At 36.9% G+C, this 20,004-nt stretch overlaps 1 protein-coding gene and 1 long non-coding RNA gene across 2 annotated transcripts in view; both read right to left on the bottom strand.

Moving 5' to 3' along the window:
- Positions 1-17,340, bottom strand: part of LOC115209868 (ER membrane protein complex subunit 2) — a 30,563-nt gene extending 13,223 nt beyond the window's left edge. Inside the window, exons 1-7 of the mRNA XM_029778445.2 lie at positions 17,196-17,340; positions 12,446-12,559; positions 11,042-11,106; positions 10,105-10,190; positions 5,255-5,312; positions 3,044-3,129; positions 1,417-1,558 (exon numbers count right to left, since the gene is read on the bottom strand). Of these exons, the coding sequence (XP_029634305.1) occupies positions 1,417-1,558; positions 3,044-3,129; positions 5,255-5,312; positions 10,105-10,190; positions 11,042-11,106; positions 12,446-12,559; positions 17,196-17,229 (585 nt within the window). The 5' untranslated portion in view covers positions 17,230-17,340. The remainder of the gene's footprint in view (positions 1-1,416; positions 1,559-3,043; positions 3,130-5,254; positions 5,313-10,104; positions 10,191-11,041; positions 11,107-12,445; positions 12,560-17,195) is intronic.
- On the bottom strand, positions 1,619-3,026 carry LOC118762461. Its single transcript, XR_004998213.1, has 2 exons — positions 2,795-3,026; positions 1,619-2,473 (listed from the first exon to the last, which is right to left on the bottom strand). It is a non-coding gene; the product is annotated as an uncharacterized LOC118762461 (long non-coding RNA).
- Positions 17,341-20,004: the final 2,664 nt, after the last annotated feature.

The raw sequence follows: 20,004 nt of genomic DNA, 5'->3' as shown, positions 1-20,004 counted from the left end.
AAGATACACAGAAAAGAAACAAGGAGAGAAACAAGGAGAGAAAAAATGCGTGTAGGAGCTAACGGTCCATCATGGCGTTCTATATATATATACAAACGGACTTCTGCACAGATTCCATTCTAACAAATTCCATTCTAACAAATTCCATTCACAAGGCATTGGTCACTCTGAGGTTATGGTAAAAAAAACACTTGCCTAAAGTGCTGCCCAGCTGGATCACTAGCCATGTCTGCACTAACTTTACATTTTATCTGAGATCAATATGGGTATACAAATGGCTAACAAAACCAATCCCTGTGAGTTTTTCTAGTTGTTAATGTTCAATCTTAAGTCAGTTTTCATCGAACAGATCTTTGATCAAAAGCAGTACAGCCATGACATCCCATCTTAGCTGTCTCTCTAGGATCACTACATTGTGCACTGCTCTGCTTATTCTGCTGAAGTAGGATAGAATTCAAAAGATTTAGCTGTCATTTCTAGTAGGTCATGTGACTATGCAGAGGCTCCCTTATAGATTTTTCTGCTAACAGGTCATTGGCTTAGCCTTCTCTTTTTCTCTCTTAAATATCTACCAAGATTACTCTCACACTCAGTAATTCCAAGTGCTTCAATTCAATCATACTTAATGCTAAACATTTTTAAAGATGATCTTCAAAGTCTTTGAGCAGTTCATGTGGCCATAACTGGATTTTAAATCAGAAGTGAGTCACTGAACAAGTTTCAATCCAATAAATCACCCAGTCCAGTTTTCTTACATCTCCACTGCCCTTCAAATAAAGTACAATCTTTCAGGCATCCATTGGTCAGGATAAACTACATATCTGCAACCAGAAAGACCATTTGCAATTTTCTTTTTTTCTACGGTCGACCAGCAACTGCAAGTTTCTTCTTTCCATGCCAGTAATGTTATCCAAAGGAAAGGCTAGGTCTGATGTACCTTGGCATTAAAGTCACTGCAGACGTTACTGCCAGAATGCAAAGAGCCAAAACATACAAGGCATTTCGTTCAATACTATTACAGATGATACAAAATAGAATATATGACAAAATGATTGCTAATAAACGGAAAAAGCAATAAGCATGCATAGAAATTAATTTGTGCGGCGAGCACAATGTAGTTTCTGGTTATATTAGTAGTTTCTAATATAACCAGAAACTAATTAAGGTGGCAATCTGGCAGAAACGTTAACACACTGGGCGAAATGCTTAGCGGTATTTCGTCTGCTGCTACGTTCTGAGTTCAAATTCTGCCAAGGTCGACTTTGCCTTTCATCCTTTCAGGGTCAATTAAATAAGTACCAGTTACACACTGGAGTCGATGTAATCGACTTAATCCCTCTGTCTGTCCTTTTTTTGTTCCCTCTACGTTTAGCCCCTTGTGGGCAATAAAGAAATAAGAAATTAATTTGTGCTTACCTCAGCATATTTCAGATGGTAGAGATGATTGTGAGGATTAGATAATATCAATTCCTCCATACAGAATGAAGCTTTAGCATAATCGTTCTCAGCTATATACAAGTCACACTGTTCCATCCAAGCCTCAAAATCAGTCATAAACCTATTAAGGAAAAAAAAAGGTTTTTTTATACAACATTTTTATCTAGTCTTTGCAGTAACACTTTTTCTAAATAGCTTCTTTTTTTTTTTAATTTTGGTTTTATCAGAGACAGGGTAACACCCATTTCTTACAGGTAGAAGGAAAGAAGAGGAAGAAACTACAGTTCTTGGGTTAATGCAGGAGGAAGCAGCACATCAGGATATCAAGTTTTCCTTATACCAGAGATCTGGTTGAAATGTTAGCATTTCAGGGAATTCTGCTGAAGACTTCAAAGGGGTTCTGTCAACTTTTGGGATATTTGTAATTCCATCAATACTTCCAATCTTCTTGCTATGGATGTGTTCCTAGGTGGGTTGTTCACAAATCTACTTTTCAAAATTCTGCATACATAAGGTATGCAGATGGGAGAAGCCCCTATAGAAGGGGCAGAGACACTTTGTTATCACAATTCTGTTTTATAATCAGTCTTGCTGCAATATTTGTGGTGAGTAAGGTGGCGAACTGGCAGAAATATTAGCATGCCGGGCGAAATGCTTAGCGGTATTTCATGTCTTTATGTTCTGAGTTCAAATTCTGCCGAGGTCAATCTTGCCTTACATCCTTTTGGAGTCAATAAATTAAGTACCAGTTGTGCACTGGGGTCGATCTAATTGACTGCCACCCCCATCCCCAAAAATGTTGGGTTTTGTGCCTAGAGTAAAAACGAATATTTGTAGTAAGTGTTAGCAGTTTACATGTGCACACTGTTTATCTGCGAAACTTAACTTTGTCATAACAAATATTTTCAGAAACATCATGCATAAACTGTCAAGATAAACAAATTATATTGACGATAATTATTTGACTTTATAAAGGAATTTCTTATACAAATCAAGATTTAATTTATTCTTGTAAGCACTTTGTACTTGAGAGTATCTGTGGTTCATATGTTGTTATTTGTTCCTTCTCGAGCTATGCCTGGCTCATAAGGGTCGGTTTCCCGGTTTCATTGGCGTATAGGTTCCCCACCTGGATGGGACGCTGGTCCGTCACAGGTGAGCTGCATTTTGCAGGAGGAAAGCGAGAGAGAAAGTTGTGGCGAAGGAGTCAGCAGAAGTTTGCCATTACCTTCTGCCAGAGCCGCGTGGAGCATAGGTGTTTCGCTCATAAACACACACATCACCCCGTCTGAGATTCGAAACCGCGATCCCTCGACCGCGAGTCCACTGCTCTAACCACTAGGCCATGTGCCTCCACCTGTGGTTCATATGTGATAAACTGGCTATTTATTATTCAGAAATGTATTTTTCAGACAATATATTTCTTATATATAATCTGATACAGAAACTTTTAATTGACGAAACTGATTACTAATGAGGTTTTGCTCACAGATGAGTTGAAAATGAAAAAACAAAAACAGTACTAATTGTTATACAGGATGTTTTCTCATAGATATAAATTAATATGATTATTGTTATGTAAAAAAAAAAAATATTTAAAACATACTCCTTTAAATAATCATTTAGCTTGTTGATTGCCTCAGCAGTCTTGCCTTGGGCCTTCAGAATTGCAACCTGCCTTTTGCGAGCAAACTGAAATAAGAAGTAGTTTTATCTTTCTTTAATAAAACATTTAAAGCTGGGAAATTCACATACATAAAAAGGGATGTAGATTAATTTTAAAAATAAAGTAAGCCTATGACCCTTTTTTACAATCATCATCACCACCGCAACTATTTCAAGTGAAGTATCCTATCTTTACTAAACCAAGTGATTAACAATAAGCTTATAAGCTAATCTGGTCTCATGTCAAATTTAATCTCTATTAGAAACACTAATTTGAATATTAAATTGGAAACTGAAAACTAGGAAAGAGCTGCATATTGAATAGCACACTTCATCTTTTTTACCTGTCAGTGTTGCATAACGGCCCGTTTAAAAGTACCTTTCAATCATCGGGCAATATGTAGTGCGTGAGAAGACTTGTTAAGTGAAATTGCAGTCGTAGATGATGCCAGTGCCGCCTGACAGGGACCTGTGCCAGTGGCACATAAAAAGCATCATTTGAGCGTGTCCGGTGGCAAGTAAAAAGCACCATTCGAGTGTGGTCAATGCCAGTGCCGCCTGACTGGCTCCCGTGCCAGCAGTACATAAAAAGCACCATTCAGGCGTAGTCATTGCCAGTGCTGCCTGACTAACTTCTGTGCTGGTGGCACATAAAAAGCACCCACTACACTCTCGGAGTGGTTGGCATTAGGAAGGGGTTCCAGCTGTTGAAACCTTGCCAGATCAGATTGGAGCCTGGTGCAGCCTCCTGGCTTGCCAGCCCTCAAACCATTCAACCCATGCCAGCATGGAAAGCGGACGTTAAACAATGATGATGATGATGTATATACCAGAAGAAAAAATTCACGTAATGTTAACAACACAAATAAAGCATAATCTTACAATACTAGAACTAGCCGGTGTCAACAAAATTATTCTGCTGCTACCCAGACACTCTAATTGGTTGCTTGACCTACAAGAAATAGCAGCCTAATCTCCTACAAAGCACACTATGCAATTTTAAAAAAAGGACACATTAGATAATGTACTTCTAGATACACAATGTTTACAATAAAAAAAAATATCAGTCAAGTGACTGTGTTTGATTAAAGGTCTGTTAAAACAGGTAACAGATTAAATCTATTGGCCAAAAACATGTACAGTTCATTCATTGGGCTTCAGCATAGTTTCCGTGTGTCTGATTTCACTCACAAGGCTTTGATAAACCCAACCCTATAGAAGACACATGCCCAATTGCAATATAAAATATATCTTTCTAAGAACAGTGAATTTTGAAGTAGATAATGCTATAAATAACGGGGTCTAAATGTTCTTTTCAACCCAAGGTGCAAGGCCCGAAATTTTTGGGAAGGGGGCCAGTCGATTAGAGCAACCCCTGTATGCAAATGATACTTAATCTATTGACCCTGAAAGGATGAAAGGCAAAATTGACCTTGGAGGAATTTGAGCTCAGAATGCAAAGACAGATGAAATACTGCTAAGCATTTCGCCCAGCATGCTAATGTTTCTGCCAGCTCACAGCCTTAATAGGGTCTAAATATTGGGTTTAAAAAATCCTTTGGTTAGAAAAGGTTAATTTTCTCTAGGGAAAAAATGGCTGACAAAACCAATCCCTGTGAGTTTTCTAGTTGTTAATGTTCAACCCTAATACATCCTGAATTCAAATTCTGTTATGGCTGACTTTACCTTTTATTCTTTCAGGGTTGATAAAGCAAGTACCAGTCAAGTACTGGGGTCGATATAATCAACTTGCCCCTCCCCTGAAATTGCTGGCTTTGGCCGAAATTTTAAAGCATTATTTGTAGCTTTATTTGCTTCAAGATTCACAGTTCCTAAAAAGAATCCATCATGTGATTCTTTCCTGCAACATTGTAATCACTTAACTTGCTAGAAATAGCAGCCAAATTTCAATAAAATTCCACCTTACCATCATAAAAAATAAATTACATGCCTGGGGAGAATATAGGACACTTTGAGCATAGATCTACTCAATTAAGGTTGATCAGGACATCAAGAACAACAACAATTCACAGCTCAACAGTTAACAACCTTTCTAAATTCTTATGATGTCAACAACATGAACTAAATATTTAAAAAAAACAGTTTAGAATAAAAAGTATATCAAAGTTTAAAAGAGCAAAAAATGACAAACCATATTAGTTTCATCTTCAGCTAAAATGTGTTCATACAGCTGTTGAGCCTTCTCGTACCTGGAATGAAGAAAGGAGCTTGTTGGAGAAAAAAATATTTAATATGCAGATGACAAAATTGGTAGAATGTTAAGCAAGCTACCCTGCGGTATTTGGTTACATCCCTCTACATTCAAAAGTTCACTAAGTTCAAATCTTTCTCATGTCCAACCATATCCTTAACCTTTCAAGGTCAATATACTGGGCTCAGTGTTGTAGTCAACTATGCTTTAGAAAATTCCAATCCAATGACTAAAACTAATAAATGAGAGACCACAAGCATTCCTGAGTGACCATCACACTATTTTGGTTCAATAAATACACAACCCATTCAAAAATCATGTAGAAAAATAGAAGGAAATTTGGAAAACTCAACTGAATAATCTCTATATATATATAAACGGCAAAATGTCTGTGTGTGTGTGTGTATCCTTTATACAAATTCACAATTTTTCAGTTAGAGGGCTCGCACTTTCTATGGTCATTCAAAACTGTCTAAGGGTGGCCGTGCACATCTTTACATTTTCCCCAGTCACCCCGCAAAGCCATTAAAAAATCAATAGAAGTGACTTTTTTGTGAATTTTCTATCCAAAACCCAATCAAAATGTCCGAAACTTGATACACCAATTGAATGCCAGCTAGTTGTATGTGATTGGTCAGAGATTTGGACAGTACTCGCGTGTATGTGTGCATGCACGTAGCTGTATATGCATGCACTAGCACTATGACCCGGCATTGCCGGGTCATAGTGCTAGTCACACATAAAACAAAGTTGGAAGAGCCATAACTTCATATATTACTAATACTGAGGACTGGGTGCTGTATTAGTAATATGTGCACTGTATTTATTACCTGGCAGTAAAAAAGACCTTGAACCAACAAGGGAGTGCCTTTGTGGTCATTTGACCTGCTAGAAATAGCAGGCAAATCTCCCTCAAATTGAAAAAAGAAAAGGCACATGGGATAATATCATTTTTGATATACATAGAAGCAGGATGGTCATCCCTGCATCGCTTTTTATTATAGGTTTGCTTGACCAAGGTTGATCCAGAATTAAACACCAACAAAAAGTAAGAAAAGAGAAAGAATCTCCATTTTTTCTTGCTTGTTGTTTAAATTCAAATTTATCCAAATATGAGCAATTAGTCTGGACAGTTATAATCCAGCCATCAATCCATCTTCACTGCTCCTTATTCCTAGGAGAGTCATGGGGATAGAGTCCTCAGGCACCTCCTCCATTTTGTGTTTCATCAGAAGCAGCTGTCTTTAGAATTTGTAGCTGGATTCCTAGGTGTGACCAACATTATTCAACTATCTTCTTCTACCATTTGGTCTACTGCTTGTGGGCTCAGCTTGAAGAATCCATCATGTGATTCTGTCCTGCAACATTCTAATCACTTAACCTACTAGAAACAGCAGCCAAAACGCAATAAAATTCCACCTTACCATCATAAAAAAAAAATTACATGCCTGGGGAAAATATAGGACAATCACAGCTGGAATACTTTTGATCATACATCTGCTCAATTAGGGTTGATCTGGGCCTCAAGAACAACTAATCACAGCTCCACATTTTACAACTTCCACGTTTTCATTTTTTCCATTTTTAGAAAAGATGCAACCAAAAGGATTGGCATCAACAAGGGCATCTGGCTGTAAAACGCTGCCACAAAAGGTCCTCTCTTGCCCATTACAGTATAGAAGAGCAGACATATGATAATGAAGATGATGATGATGAAGAAGATGAAGATGATGATGATGAAGATGAAGATGATGATGAAGATGAAGATGATGAAGATGATGAAGATGAAGATGAAGATGATGAAGATGATGAAGATGAAGATGATGATGATGGCAATGATAATGACTCATGAACAATACATAAGCAAAATCACTATCTTATGATATTGAATTGCAGCCATTTATATTCTGGGATCAAATCCTGCCATGGTCAACTCTGCCTTTCCTCACAACAGTGTCAATAAAATAAAGTACCACTCAAATGTTGGAGTAGATTTAATAACTATAACCCACCCACCCCCACTACACAGACACCAATTTCAATTTGTGGCCTTGTAATAGAAATTAATAATCAGGTCACCTATAACAAAAAGATAATGCTAAAATAAATATTTAAGCTATATTCAATATAGTTAAAGGAATAAAGATTAAAGCTATATTTGACAATCATTTGACCCAATATATTTATATTTAACTGATGACATTTCAACAAAATGTGTTATCTATAATTGTTAGTTACAAGAATCAGTTCACCTAGTAAGGAAACTAGAAGCAGTTATAACTGCTTCTGAAGATAAATAAAAATATAACTACACACACAGTAGACACAACAATCACCTCTTACACTACATGGGTTTTTTTTTATGTAAATTAAAGGAGGAAAGATAGTAACCTTTGCATGACCTCTAAGACTGGTGAAGTAAGAGAAAAGGAGAAACACACACACATTCATACACGCAACAAGTCATTAACCCATAAAGTTAATAACAACTATGTTGAATTTAGATCATCTCTCTTTTAAGATAAATGGAGGCAATGACAAGTGACCGAGACCTTTGGAGATATGCTGTGCTTGAGAAGACCTAGCAAGCTAAGTGAGACCGTAGTCGTGGCCTATGCCATTGCAGCATAACCAGCCCATTTAAGAGTATCCTTCAATCATTGGGCAATAAACTGTGCTTGTGAAGACCTGTTGAGTCAAGTGCAGTCATTGTCGTGGCCGATGACAGTACCGCCTGATTAGTACTCATGCTGGTGGCACATAAAAAGCACCATTTGAGCGTGGTTGATGCCAGTGCTGCCTGACTAGTAACATGCCGGTGACACGTAAAAAGCACCATTCAATGTGGTCAATGCCAGTACTGCCTGACTGGCCCTTGTGCTGATGGCCTGTAAAAAGCACCTACTACACTCTCGGAGTGGTTGGATTTAGGACGGGCATCCAACTGTAGAAACTTTGCCAGATCAGATTGGAGCCTGGTGCAGCCTCCTGGCTTGCTAGCCCTCAGTCAAACGTCCAACCCATGCCAGCATGGAAAGTGGACATTAGACGATGATGATTGGTGTTAAACTCATGAATTACTGCTAATCCCTATTTTGATTCCTCTAAGTAGCTCAGCTAGAAATCAGTGGACTCAGGTGGGCGTACATGCATATAGGGTAGTTCCACTCACAGAGATGTTACTTATGAGAACAGGCCTGAGTAGCATCTGATGGTGGGCTCCTGCTGGAGAACAACTCTCGTGTGCACTCTAAAGTAAATCAAACAGTGGTACCACACAAGAGAAGGTGCAGGATGAAGTAGCACACCAAAATATCAATTCCTCCTAAGACCAGAAACCTGGTCCAAGTGCTTACAACATAGTAGACTCAAGAATCAAAGAGCAAAGTGGTTATCAAATAGTGGGGGACAAATGTTAAGGTTATATAGCTGAGAGGGGAAAATATTGGCAACCTTAACCACTTTATGGTCAATGACAAAACCCACTGTAATATACTATTGATATAATCCTTTTTGACATGTTGCTTGTTACTACATCTATAGTTTTGTTTTATGATGGATGTGTCAAAGGCCATGCAAAAAAGCAGTACACAATGTTTTGTAGAAACTTAGACACATCATGATCATCATTTTAGCATCCACGTTTTCATGATGACATGGGTCAGGAAGAGTTTATTGAGGTAGGTTTTCTATGGCTAGATACCATTCCTGTTGCTAAACCTCACCTTTTTCCAAGCAAGGTAATGTTTCCCCATGGCCAAACATGTTCTCGCAGAACATTGGAAATGAACAATACGACACTGCTTGTATGACTGATAATCAATTTACAACTAACAAGCAATGTCAAGACAAGGAAACACAAACATACACACATACATATATATACATGCACACACACACACACACACACACTGGACTTCTTTCAATCTCCATCTACCAAACCCACTCACAAGGTTTTGGCAGGCCATGACTGTAGTAAGGCGGCAAGCTGGCAGAAATGTTAGCACACTGGGCGAAACACTTAGCGGTATTTCTGAACTGTCTTTACGTTCAGAGTTCAAATTCCGCCGAGGTCGACTTTGCCTTTCATCCTTTCGGAGTCAATAAATTAAGTACCAGTTACGCACTGGGGTCGATGTAATCAACTTAATCCTTTTGTCTGTCCTTGTTTGTCCCCTCTATGTTTAGCCCCTTGTGGGTAGTAAAGTAATATGACTATAGCAGAAGTCATTTGCCCAAGGTGCCACACAGTGGAACTTTACCCAGAAGCATGTGGTTGGGAAGCTGGTCCTTAACACACAGCCACATCTGCTCTAATCACAGAGGAAGACAATGAAGGAAAAACTCTCAACTCAAGTGTTGCTGCAGCAGGAAGTAGCACATCAGGATATCAAACTACCATTGGATTGGAAGGCCTTAAGCAGATGTTTGCAATAGAGTGGTTTCCAGTTAAGGATCTCTCAAGGACCAGGTGGTAGTGTTAAAAAATAGACAAGAGACTCAAGAGCAGGCACATCTATCTGACAGGTTTCAGCACAGTTCCTAGCTACCAGATTTGGCTTTAAAAAATTGGATTAAACTAATAATGCAATCAAATCCAAAACTAACATGGTGACATGTTAGTGTATCTGCTTAAGAAACAAATTTTCTAACCAAACAACTTTATTACCATGAAGATGTGTCTGGCCTGCTTCACTAACACTAATATGTTAATTCAAAATCAAAATGTTACAAATAAAATATATACAAAAAAAAACAATAAAAAATATAAAGAAAGGGAAAACACTTACCTATCTTCTGCTTCATATAACATGCCTTTCAAGCGAGTCACTCGTAGACTTTTGGGGAATTTATTTTCAAGTTCACCTATACATACCTGAGAAAAGGAGGTACATGTGAAAGAAATATTACACAATATTACAGAGATTTGGAATTTCATTCTTCCATACATACATACATAAGTCAGTCTAAATTCCAGCTATAAATATGCATGAATGCACGCATATATGCATATATACATATATTTGGTATGGCCAATGCCAGTACTGCCTGACTGGCACATAAAAGGCACCATTTGAGCATGGTCAATGCCAGTCCCACCAAATTGGCTCCCGTGCCAGTGACACATAAAAAGCACCATTTGAGTATGGTCAATGCCAGTACTACCTGACTAGCCCACATGCCAGTGGCATGTAAAAAGCACCCACCACACTTTTGGAGTGGTTGGCGTTAGGAAGGGCATCCAGCTGTAGAAACTTTGCCAGATCAGACTGGAGCCTGGTGCAGCCTCCTGGCTTCCCAGACCCCAGTCGAACTGTCCATCACATGCCAGCATGGAAAGCAGACGTTAAACGATGACAATGGTGATGATATATATATATATATATATATATATATATATATATATATAGGAGTGATAACACTGGCATGGATATATGATGTGAAGATATGATGAGTATTGAGTGAAAAAGTGTTGTGCGCTATCAGTGGAGGGTACTTGTGGTAGAGAAAAAATAGAGAAAAAGCATATTATGAAAAGGTGTGGAGAAAGAAGACCAAATATTAGAAAATGTAGTGAGAAGTTCAAGGCAAATGGTGATACACTGCTGCCATAAATGGAAAAACAGACATTGAAGTGATACAGGTGAAGTGAAAAAGTGCAATTTAGAACAAGAGAAGAAAAAAAACATATCTATGTTTTACGCAAGCAAAATAAGTCCAACTCACCATAACAAGATCAGGTCTCTGGCAGTCTAAAGCTGCTATGCACACTTGTTCATATATTAACCACACTGGAACATAGAAAACAGCATAATGAAAATCAGAAACAAAAAAACAGTAATTAGGAGTGGAAAATTAAATAATTCATAAGGAACTAGAAATTATTGAAAGTTAAACAAGCAGAGAGCTGCAGTTGGCTGTATGATGAGGGTGTGAAGCTATGGACAGCATAATCAACAACTCAGAACCCATCCCCAGTATAACATTATATCTCTGGCAAAACTTTCACCTGTCCAGTTCACTTGGCTGTAAATAGACAATACAGGAAGTATAGTTCATAGCTACAATCAACAATGGGAATGGGAGGGGCACTGAATAATCGAGCAGAGTTAAGTAAAACAGCTTCCCATGATAGAGTGGTATTCTATGTCAGTTAAAAATAGCTCAAGCACTTCATCATCATCATCATTGTTTAACATCCACTTTCCATACTAGCATCGGTTGGACGAATGACTGAGGTCTGGCAAACCAGATGGCTGCACCAGGCTTCACTCTTGATCTGGCAGAGTTTCTACAGCTGGATGCCCTTCCTAAGGCCAACCACTCTGAGAGTGTAATGGGTGCTTTTATGTGCCACCGGCACGGGGGCCAGTCAGGCGGTACTGGCAACGACCTCACTCAAATCTTTTTACACATGCCACCTGCACAGGTGCCAGTAAGGCAACATTGGTAACGATCACGCTCGAATGGTGCCCTTTTACGTGCCACTGGCACGGAAAATTAGATTGAAGCAATCATAGGTTAAGGTTTTTTCCTTGAATAATGAGGGCACGCGACTTAGTGGTTAGGGGTATTCAGCTCACAATCACAAGGTCATGAATTCAATTTCTGGTGGTGTGTTATGTCCTTGAGCAAGACACTTTACCTCGCGTTGTTCTACTCCACTCAGCTGGCAAATCTGAGTAGTACTTGTATTTCAAAGGACCAGCCTTATCAGATTCCATGCCATGCCAAATCTCCCTGAAGACTACGAGCTGGCAGAAACGTTAGCACGTCGGGTGTATTTCGTCTGCCATTACATTCCGAGTTCAAATTCCGCCGAGGTCGACTTTGCCTTTCATCCTTTCGGGGTCGATAAATTAAGTACCAGTTATGCATTGGGGGTCGATGTAATCGACTTAATCCGTGTGTCTGTCCTTGTTTGTTCCCTCTGTGTTTAGCCCCTTGTGGGTAGTAAAGAAATAGGTATGCGTGCACTTGTGTCTAGAGTGCTTAACCACTTGCACAATAATTACACAGACAGGCTGTTCTGTTAATCAGATCAACTGGAACCCTCATCATTGTAACTGATGGAGTGTCAGTTCCTTGAATAAAATGAGAGGAGAAAGCATACAATTATTTGTTTCTTACATTCATCTCCTAAATTGTAAGCATAGTTCATGAGTACATCTTCCCAAATCTGTACAACCATGGCAGCATCTCGGATTTGATCCTCTCGCAATTTACGAAGATAGCAACGAGCATCTAGAAGTTAATGTAAAAAATATTTTATAAGCATTGTTTATAAAAACAATGAAAACATAATGCATTAATTACAACATGAAAAGAAGAAAATAACGAAAATAAAAACATTACAAAACAAAAAGATATATTCTGGTATTACAATTAATCTGATAAAAATAGAAAAAAAAAACATATTAAATATTAATTTAGACTTTACACAATTGAATGAGCATCTTCATCCTACCACTTGCAGCATCATTGTTTTATTATTGTAGTGCTAGATACAATTTGCATGACAATATCATGTGACTCAACCTAAGATTACAGGATTACATGATTTGACTGCCCTTTTTGGTATTGAAGAGGTTTTTCCCTTTTGCTGTTTTGCATACAACTGTAGCCTAACTTGGAAATTCAGTTAAGGCCAGCAGAGTAAAGGACATGTGACTACTGCTTTACTCTAAGACACATTTTGCTGTGAGACAACATTAAAGGACTTGAACAATGCCTTGTGTCTAGGATTATAAACACAATCTATTAGCCAATAATAATGTCTTTACCATGAAGAATATCAAAACAGTGCTTGTGCACTATAATCAAAGAAGAATATGTTTTGAGGTTAATGAGGGAAATAAAAGGTGGGATTCTAAAGTAAAATCAGAAGGATATCAAAGTCTCAATGATCAGAAGACCAACCTGCAACAACCACATAACAAGGGACCCTATCAAGCCAAGTGAGTTTCTACTGAGCCAACAAGGGGATTTATATCAAGTTTCTATACAGCCAAGAAAATCTCCTTTAAATTACACCCTACCATCCTAAGGAAAAGGCAATACTCCTAAGTGCACCGTGCTGAGAAAAATCTTGGATGTGTTATATCTTTGACCACAGGTTTGCTTTGTGAAGGTTGACCTGAGGCTAAACAGCAAGATTCATAAATATTTTAAAACAATGCATCTCATAACATTTATAACCTATCTAATTGAAAGAATATTTTTGAAAAACTGCTTCCAAAAGTTTACAGTTTTCCTGGTTGAAATGTAGAACTATAAACCAAACACGATAAAAGTTTTGATGGATTCTTTATTGCCTTCATCCGTCAAATATCAACCAGAATTTTTCTTTCAGTAATATATCAGCCTCTTGTCTGCTGTGTTCTTCAAGTGCTGTCTTTAGACTGATATCCAATAATCTGCACACTTTCAAAATGATTAAATTTATTCTACCTGGTCACTATTTTGCCAAGACATTTTCAGCTTTTGATCAGCTGCCAAATATTTCAGAAATTCCTCTACATGCATACCATAATTTATTCAGCATAGAGGGTTTTCTCATAGAATACGGTTCACCTTATTCCAAATAAACAGCCATATCCATTCTCCATTTTAAATGTCTACAGAATTTCATTTTGTGGTACATGTTCATTGGATTTCTTTCATAAGATATACTCACACGAAACCATTAACAAACAACAATGCCAACCAAAAGATAAATGTGAATCAAAGGGTTTCATGAAAGTGAAATCTGAATGCAAAATTTTCAAAACAAAAAAAAACTGTTCATTTCAAAATTTTATTTGAAAAAAAAAACATTATTACAACATAGAGGTAAACTTATGATAAGATAAAACATTTATGATAAAAGAAAACCATGTTGCAGAATGCAGAGAACACTTGTTTGCTTTTGCATTCATTTTCTCAATACAAATTCTCTCATATATGATGGGAAAATAATTTATTCCACTTCAGTTTCTCAATTTATTTTTATTCCTCATCATCATCGTTTAACGTCCGCGTTCCATGCTAGCATGATTTGGACGATTTGACTGAGGACTGGTGAACCAGATGGCTGCACCAGACTCCAATCTGATCTGGCAGAGATTCTACAGCTGGATGCCCTTCCTAATGCCAACCACTCCGAGAGTGTAGTGGGTGCTTTTACGTGCCACCGGCACAAGGGCCAGTCAGGCGATACTGGCAACGGCCACGCTCAAATAGTGTGTTTTTACGTGCCACCTGCACAGGAGCCAGTCCAGCAGCACTGGCAACGACCTCACTCAAATATTTTTTCACGTGCCACCGTCACAAGTATCAGAGTAATTTGATGGACTGTATATGAATATTATTACCCACCCAAACTTAATACCTACCAAAGCAGACTTGCCATATTGACCTGGTGTTTACAACTTAAAATGGATAAAACTTTTAAGTTCAGCGATAGTATCCATACCATTAGTATAAACTCCATCAGTCTATTGAAATTATTTACCCAATCACCAAGGAACGTCTCTATGCAAATTGCACCAGTTAATAACAGTTTTGTCACCCAATTGCAACTTGGGAAGTGCTATATATTATGGAATGTATCTCTAGAACAAAAGGAGGTGAGCCAATTGCCCTTATTCCAAGACCTGAAAAATCAGAAATCATCCTTGTGTCCAGATGCATGCATCTGTTACATTTCCAGTGAAATCCATCTACATGCTAAACATATTAATTGAATGTAGTGGCTTGCTGACAGTACCTGCAGTTAATCTTATTTCAAATAAAGCGTTAACAGTCCTGTTGATTTACAAGTTTAGATATTAATGACAGCAAAGTCCATTCTCTATTTTCAATGTCAACAGACAACAAAATTTCATTTGTGGTATGATGTTTTGAATTTAACTATTACCTTCACTTTTTTTTTATACAAATTTGTATTTGTACCATTAAGCAATGAATAAATAAAAACCTGGACAACAAACAAATGATTACAGTTCAATATTTTACCAAACTTCGAACGCAGATAATTTTTTTTCTTCCTAATTTGAGGGATTAAAATGCACGGCTTTAATAGGAAAGGCTTTTGCAATCGTTAAATATTAATCTTATTGTTGATAGGTATTAGGTTTTTAATGGCTTGTCAGAGGAGAAAGGTCAGTACCTACGACCTTTTTTAGAAGGTCTGCAACTGGTGGGTGGGGGGAATGGAACTTATAACTAAACTGAAGACTAATATGTATTGTATGCTTGTAATAGGTCGAACTGCTTAAGGCCCCAACAGTTTAAAAGTCATAGAGCCCAGATAACTGAACTGACACGATTATTTTAATGATATTATCTTTATTGATTCCGTAGTGATAGAAAGTAATGAAGACATTAGTAGGAGAGTGTAAATAATCTATCAATCAGTAAACCTAGTAGATGATAACTAGAGTACGATGCACGTATTATCGTTTTTCACGTGGTTCCCAACAGAAGAAAACATCTCAGTCAAAGCCACAAATCATTAGAACATCATATTGATGGCAAGCTCCTGTTAAGGCTCTAGGAGTTCATATTTCAAAACCGGTGGTATTTAACTGACTTGCTGATTAAATTACAAAATTAAAAATATAAATAAACCTAGGCAATTAGCGGTCAAAATATAGAAATGTCTATTACACTTATATAAACATAAAATAGTTTGCACAGAAATGTAATAGAATAAAATAAACCTGTAGAAAAGAACGAGGGAAATATAGTTGAAACTACGATGAGAAAATGCTTAGCAAATAACTATCTGAAAAAATAATAGATTTGGTTGGAAGAACGTTTTGCTTAACCAGATAGAGATAAAATTTTAGTGTATGGGCGTGTGTAAACATTTAATCAGTAAAAGTAGTAAACAGAAACAGCATTTATATCTTTATGATGTACTTATCTACTAACCTGATCAAGTAAGTTACAATCTTGTTGAAAATTTAAGTGAAGTAAATTTATAACTGCTCGAATACCGATTTAGAAGAATATTATATATTGGAAAGACCAACTCTTAAGAAATAACAGTGAGCTTTGAATTTCTTTAATTTTGCACTTTATTTTCTCTTCATTTATTTTACCAATACAAGTTTTAAAATATAGAATGGGTGTAAACCTATTTTTTTAAAAAAGTGGGTGTAATTATTTCCAATGTTTTCAACACCATAAATAAACCCAGTTGTGTTAAATGTTGTGATATAAAGTTAATCAGCAACTGAAAGTGTAAAAAAAAAAAAGTGGGATTTTTCGATTGCTTTATAACATAAGAAAATTACTTGAATGAAAGGGTGGACGGTATTTTCAAGAAACGTGTTTCTCTATCTATATTTATTGAGTGGGTCTGTATAAGACACATACATAAAGACAGATAGGGTACTACTAGTGAACAGTGGTCCCGGTGCGCGCATACGCGCTAGCTAGTCGTGACTAATCGATCCTACAACGACTACCTAGCAAGGTAAAGAAAACACAAAATAAATAATTTTTTTAAAACAAAGTAGATAGGACACAGAAACACAAAGGATCGACTAGTCATGACAAGCTAGCGCGGATAAGCGAGTGCGCGCACCGGGACCACTCTTCTTAAGTAGTACCGACAGATATTATAAAAAGCGATAAAATAGATATATCGTGTAATTAATTATCAATAGAATGGATTGGGTACAAGATAGGAATAAACAGAAGAAAAAGAAACGATTTAAGCGAAATGTTTAATAATCCCGGTGTTACATCTGGAACAGCCTTCTATGTATATCTGCCCCTATTGGAGAAGAGAAACTAGAACGTCTGTATTCAAATATTTCAAAAAAATAATTCGTCATAGTTGAAAGGGAAAATAAATGAAAACTATGAACAGTATAATAGTATTATTTACCTTCGAAATTTGATAGATTTAACTGCTCGGCCATGATGTGAAAAAAGGGTTTTGCTAAAACACGAAACGTAACACAGGAGCGGAATCCGTAACTTATAGAAAGTTAAATTGCTTTCGAGAGATATTTTATATTACAAATATGAACTTCGAAATAAGGAAACAAAACTAGTAATACCTGCTTATGTTAAAGATATTATCTTTTTAAGTAAACTGACTCAAAACGATATTTTCGTTGGAAACAAATGCTTGCGAAATTACTAAGTACTTTTTACCTGTAGATTAAATATAAAAGAAAGATTACAAAAATATAATCTATTTATTCTCTAACCTTAAAAAGCTGAAGTTATAAATAATTAGAAATATATTTCAAACATTTTCTGGTTCCCATTATTATTTATAAAGGGAACATTTTGAGCATTTTAAAACATTTTAAGCAAAACTGGTAAATTATATGAACAACATTTTTAATAACACGACAGAGACTCCATATAATTGTTATGTAAAAAGAATAAATAACTGAAATCATTCATGCCGATAAGTTGACAAAAACAAGGCAGCGAGCTGGCAGAAACGTTAGCACGCCGGACGAAATGCTTAGCAGTATTTCGTCTGCCGTTACGTTCCGAGTTCAAATTCCGCCGAGGTCGACTTTGCCTTTCATCCTTTCGGGGTCGATAAATTAAGTACCAGTTACTCACTGGAGTTGATCTAATCGACTTAATCCGTTTGTCTGTCCTTATTTGTCCCCTCTGTGTTTAACCCCTTGTGGGTAGTAAAGAAATAGGTATTTCGTCTGCCGCTACGTTCTGAGTTCAAATTCCGTGGAGGTCAATTTTGCCTTTCATCCTTTCGGGGTCGATAAATTAAGTACCAGTTGCGTACTGAGGTCGATCTAATCGACTGGCCCCCTCCCCCAAAATTTCGGGCCTTGTGCCTAGAGTAGAAAAGAATAAGTTGACAAAACCTCCCTCTAAGAGTATCTGAAACCCACAACACCGAGCAAAGGAGTTTGAAGATTCAGTATGGATGTGGATTTGAACTCTACAATACATATGTAAACGTATTTGTATTTAGTATGCAGAACATTACTCAGTCAGGTTTTTCTGTTATTCATAATCAACGCCGTGTCATTCCTCACCAACTGATATCATTTGCTGAAAAGGTTTAATGAAACTGAAACATGTTTATTACTTTCTCCAGCAAGCTTCAAAGACCCAACCAAGTCATATGCTACAGTTTCTACATTTTCAAATAAAATTCAATCAATTGATATATATCTTGCTGGATGTTCTTAGATTTCTATTTTTTTAAAACATCCAAAGGAGTTTCTTGTCTATCAGTTCCACGGATAATTTTAATTGATCAACGTTCTTCAGCTCATTATATTTCATATGTGAGACGCTAGCGAACATGTATTGAATATACAGATGAATATACAGAACACTCCACTGAGGTAGTTATTCTCAGCCATATTAGTCATAGCACCTCTAAGATTATCCTTGGACACAATAAATAAATCATCCCACTTGCACTTCTTGCAAGATCAATAGTCCTTAATTTCAAATAGATTGTCAATGTTCAGATCATAGCTGTACTTGACTATATTTTTCTACTCTAAAAGTATGAATGGCAAAACTGACCGCAGCGGGATTTGGGCCCAAAAACGTAAGAAGTCGGAAGAAATGTTCTTTTCTACTCTATACACAAGGCCCGAAAATTGGGGTGGAGAGGGCCAGTCGATTAGATCGACTCCAGTACGCAACTGGTATTTAATTTATCGATCCCGCTAGGATGAAAGGCAAAGTCGACCTCGGCGGAATTTGAACTCAGAACGTAAAGGCAGGCGAAATATCACTAGGCATTTCGCCAGGCGTGCTAACGTTTTTGCCAGCTCGCCGCGTTAGTCGAAAGAAATGTTAAAGAATTTTTACTTCTTTGTTTACCTTTTTTCCCCCTGAAAGTTTAATGATTCAGCAAATATACTGCCAATTTTCAATAGCAGAAATGAATAAAGTGTTTGTGTGTATTTTTAGGCTTTTGTGATGCAATTTTTTATGTCCGAACACACGATTTCAGATCAGTCTACTAAACAAATAAGTTCAATTCAACAATTTTTTTTCGCAACATATTTTAAATCTAATTAAGAATTATACTGTCAGCAAACTCTTCAAATCAAAAGCACAAGGCAGAAGCTCCTTAAAGGGGTGTTAACTAAGTAGTTTTGAATGGACCTACCACTGGAGCATCTACGTAGTTATAAGATCTGTAAGAAATAGCAACCAAATCTCTCTTAGCTCACACCATCTTTATTTCAATGTTTTTAGTTCAATTCGATTTATTTATTTAATTCCATTCTATTTTTTGAGTTGAATGAATTTAATGAACGTTAGTAAAGATTAACTCCGAACAGCTGACATACTGATTTCGCTTTCCATGTACCGAATTTCGCTTTTTATATTTTCCCCTTTAACATGCCTTACAAGACGTTATGAATGGGTACAAGGCAGGATTTGATGGAAGACTTATCTTTCTGAATTTATGCGACCTCTATCCTTTGTGACATTAAAATTTGTTATAATACATTGCATATTGTTTTAAGATGTTTTAATCTTTATACTTTGTCACCTTACACTTGCAGCCAATAAAATGACAGACACCTGTTCAGGATCATTATTAAATAATTAGTTAAGGTCTTTTCAGTAGACATCTGCAATCTTCTCAATGAGTTATCTCAGATAGTTCTTTGTTTTTTTTCACCGTCTTTTTTTTCTCTCGGTATTTGGTTTTTACATATTGGTGTCAGTCTTGA

The sequence above is a fragment of the Octopus sinensis genome, linkage group LG3 (genome assembly GCF_006345805.1).
Source record: "Octopus sinensis linkage group LG3, ASM634580v1, whole genome shotgun sequence".
Taxonomy (NCBI): domain Eukaryota; kingdom Metazoa; phylum Mollusca; class Cephalopoda; order Octopoda; family Octopodidae; genus Octopus; species Octopus sinensis.
The sequence above is the reverse complement of the archived record's forward strand: the minus strand, read 5'-3'. Positions and strand labels throughout refer to the sequence as shown.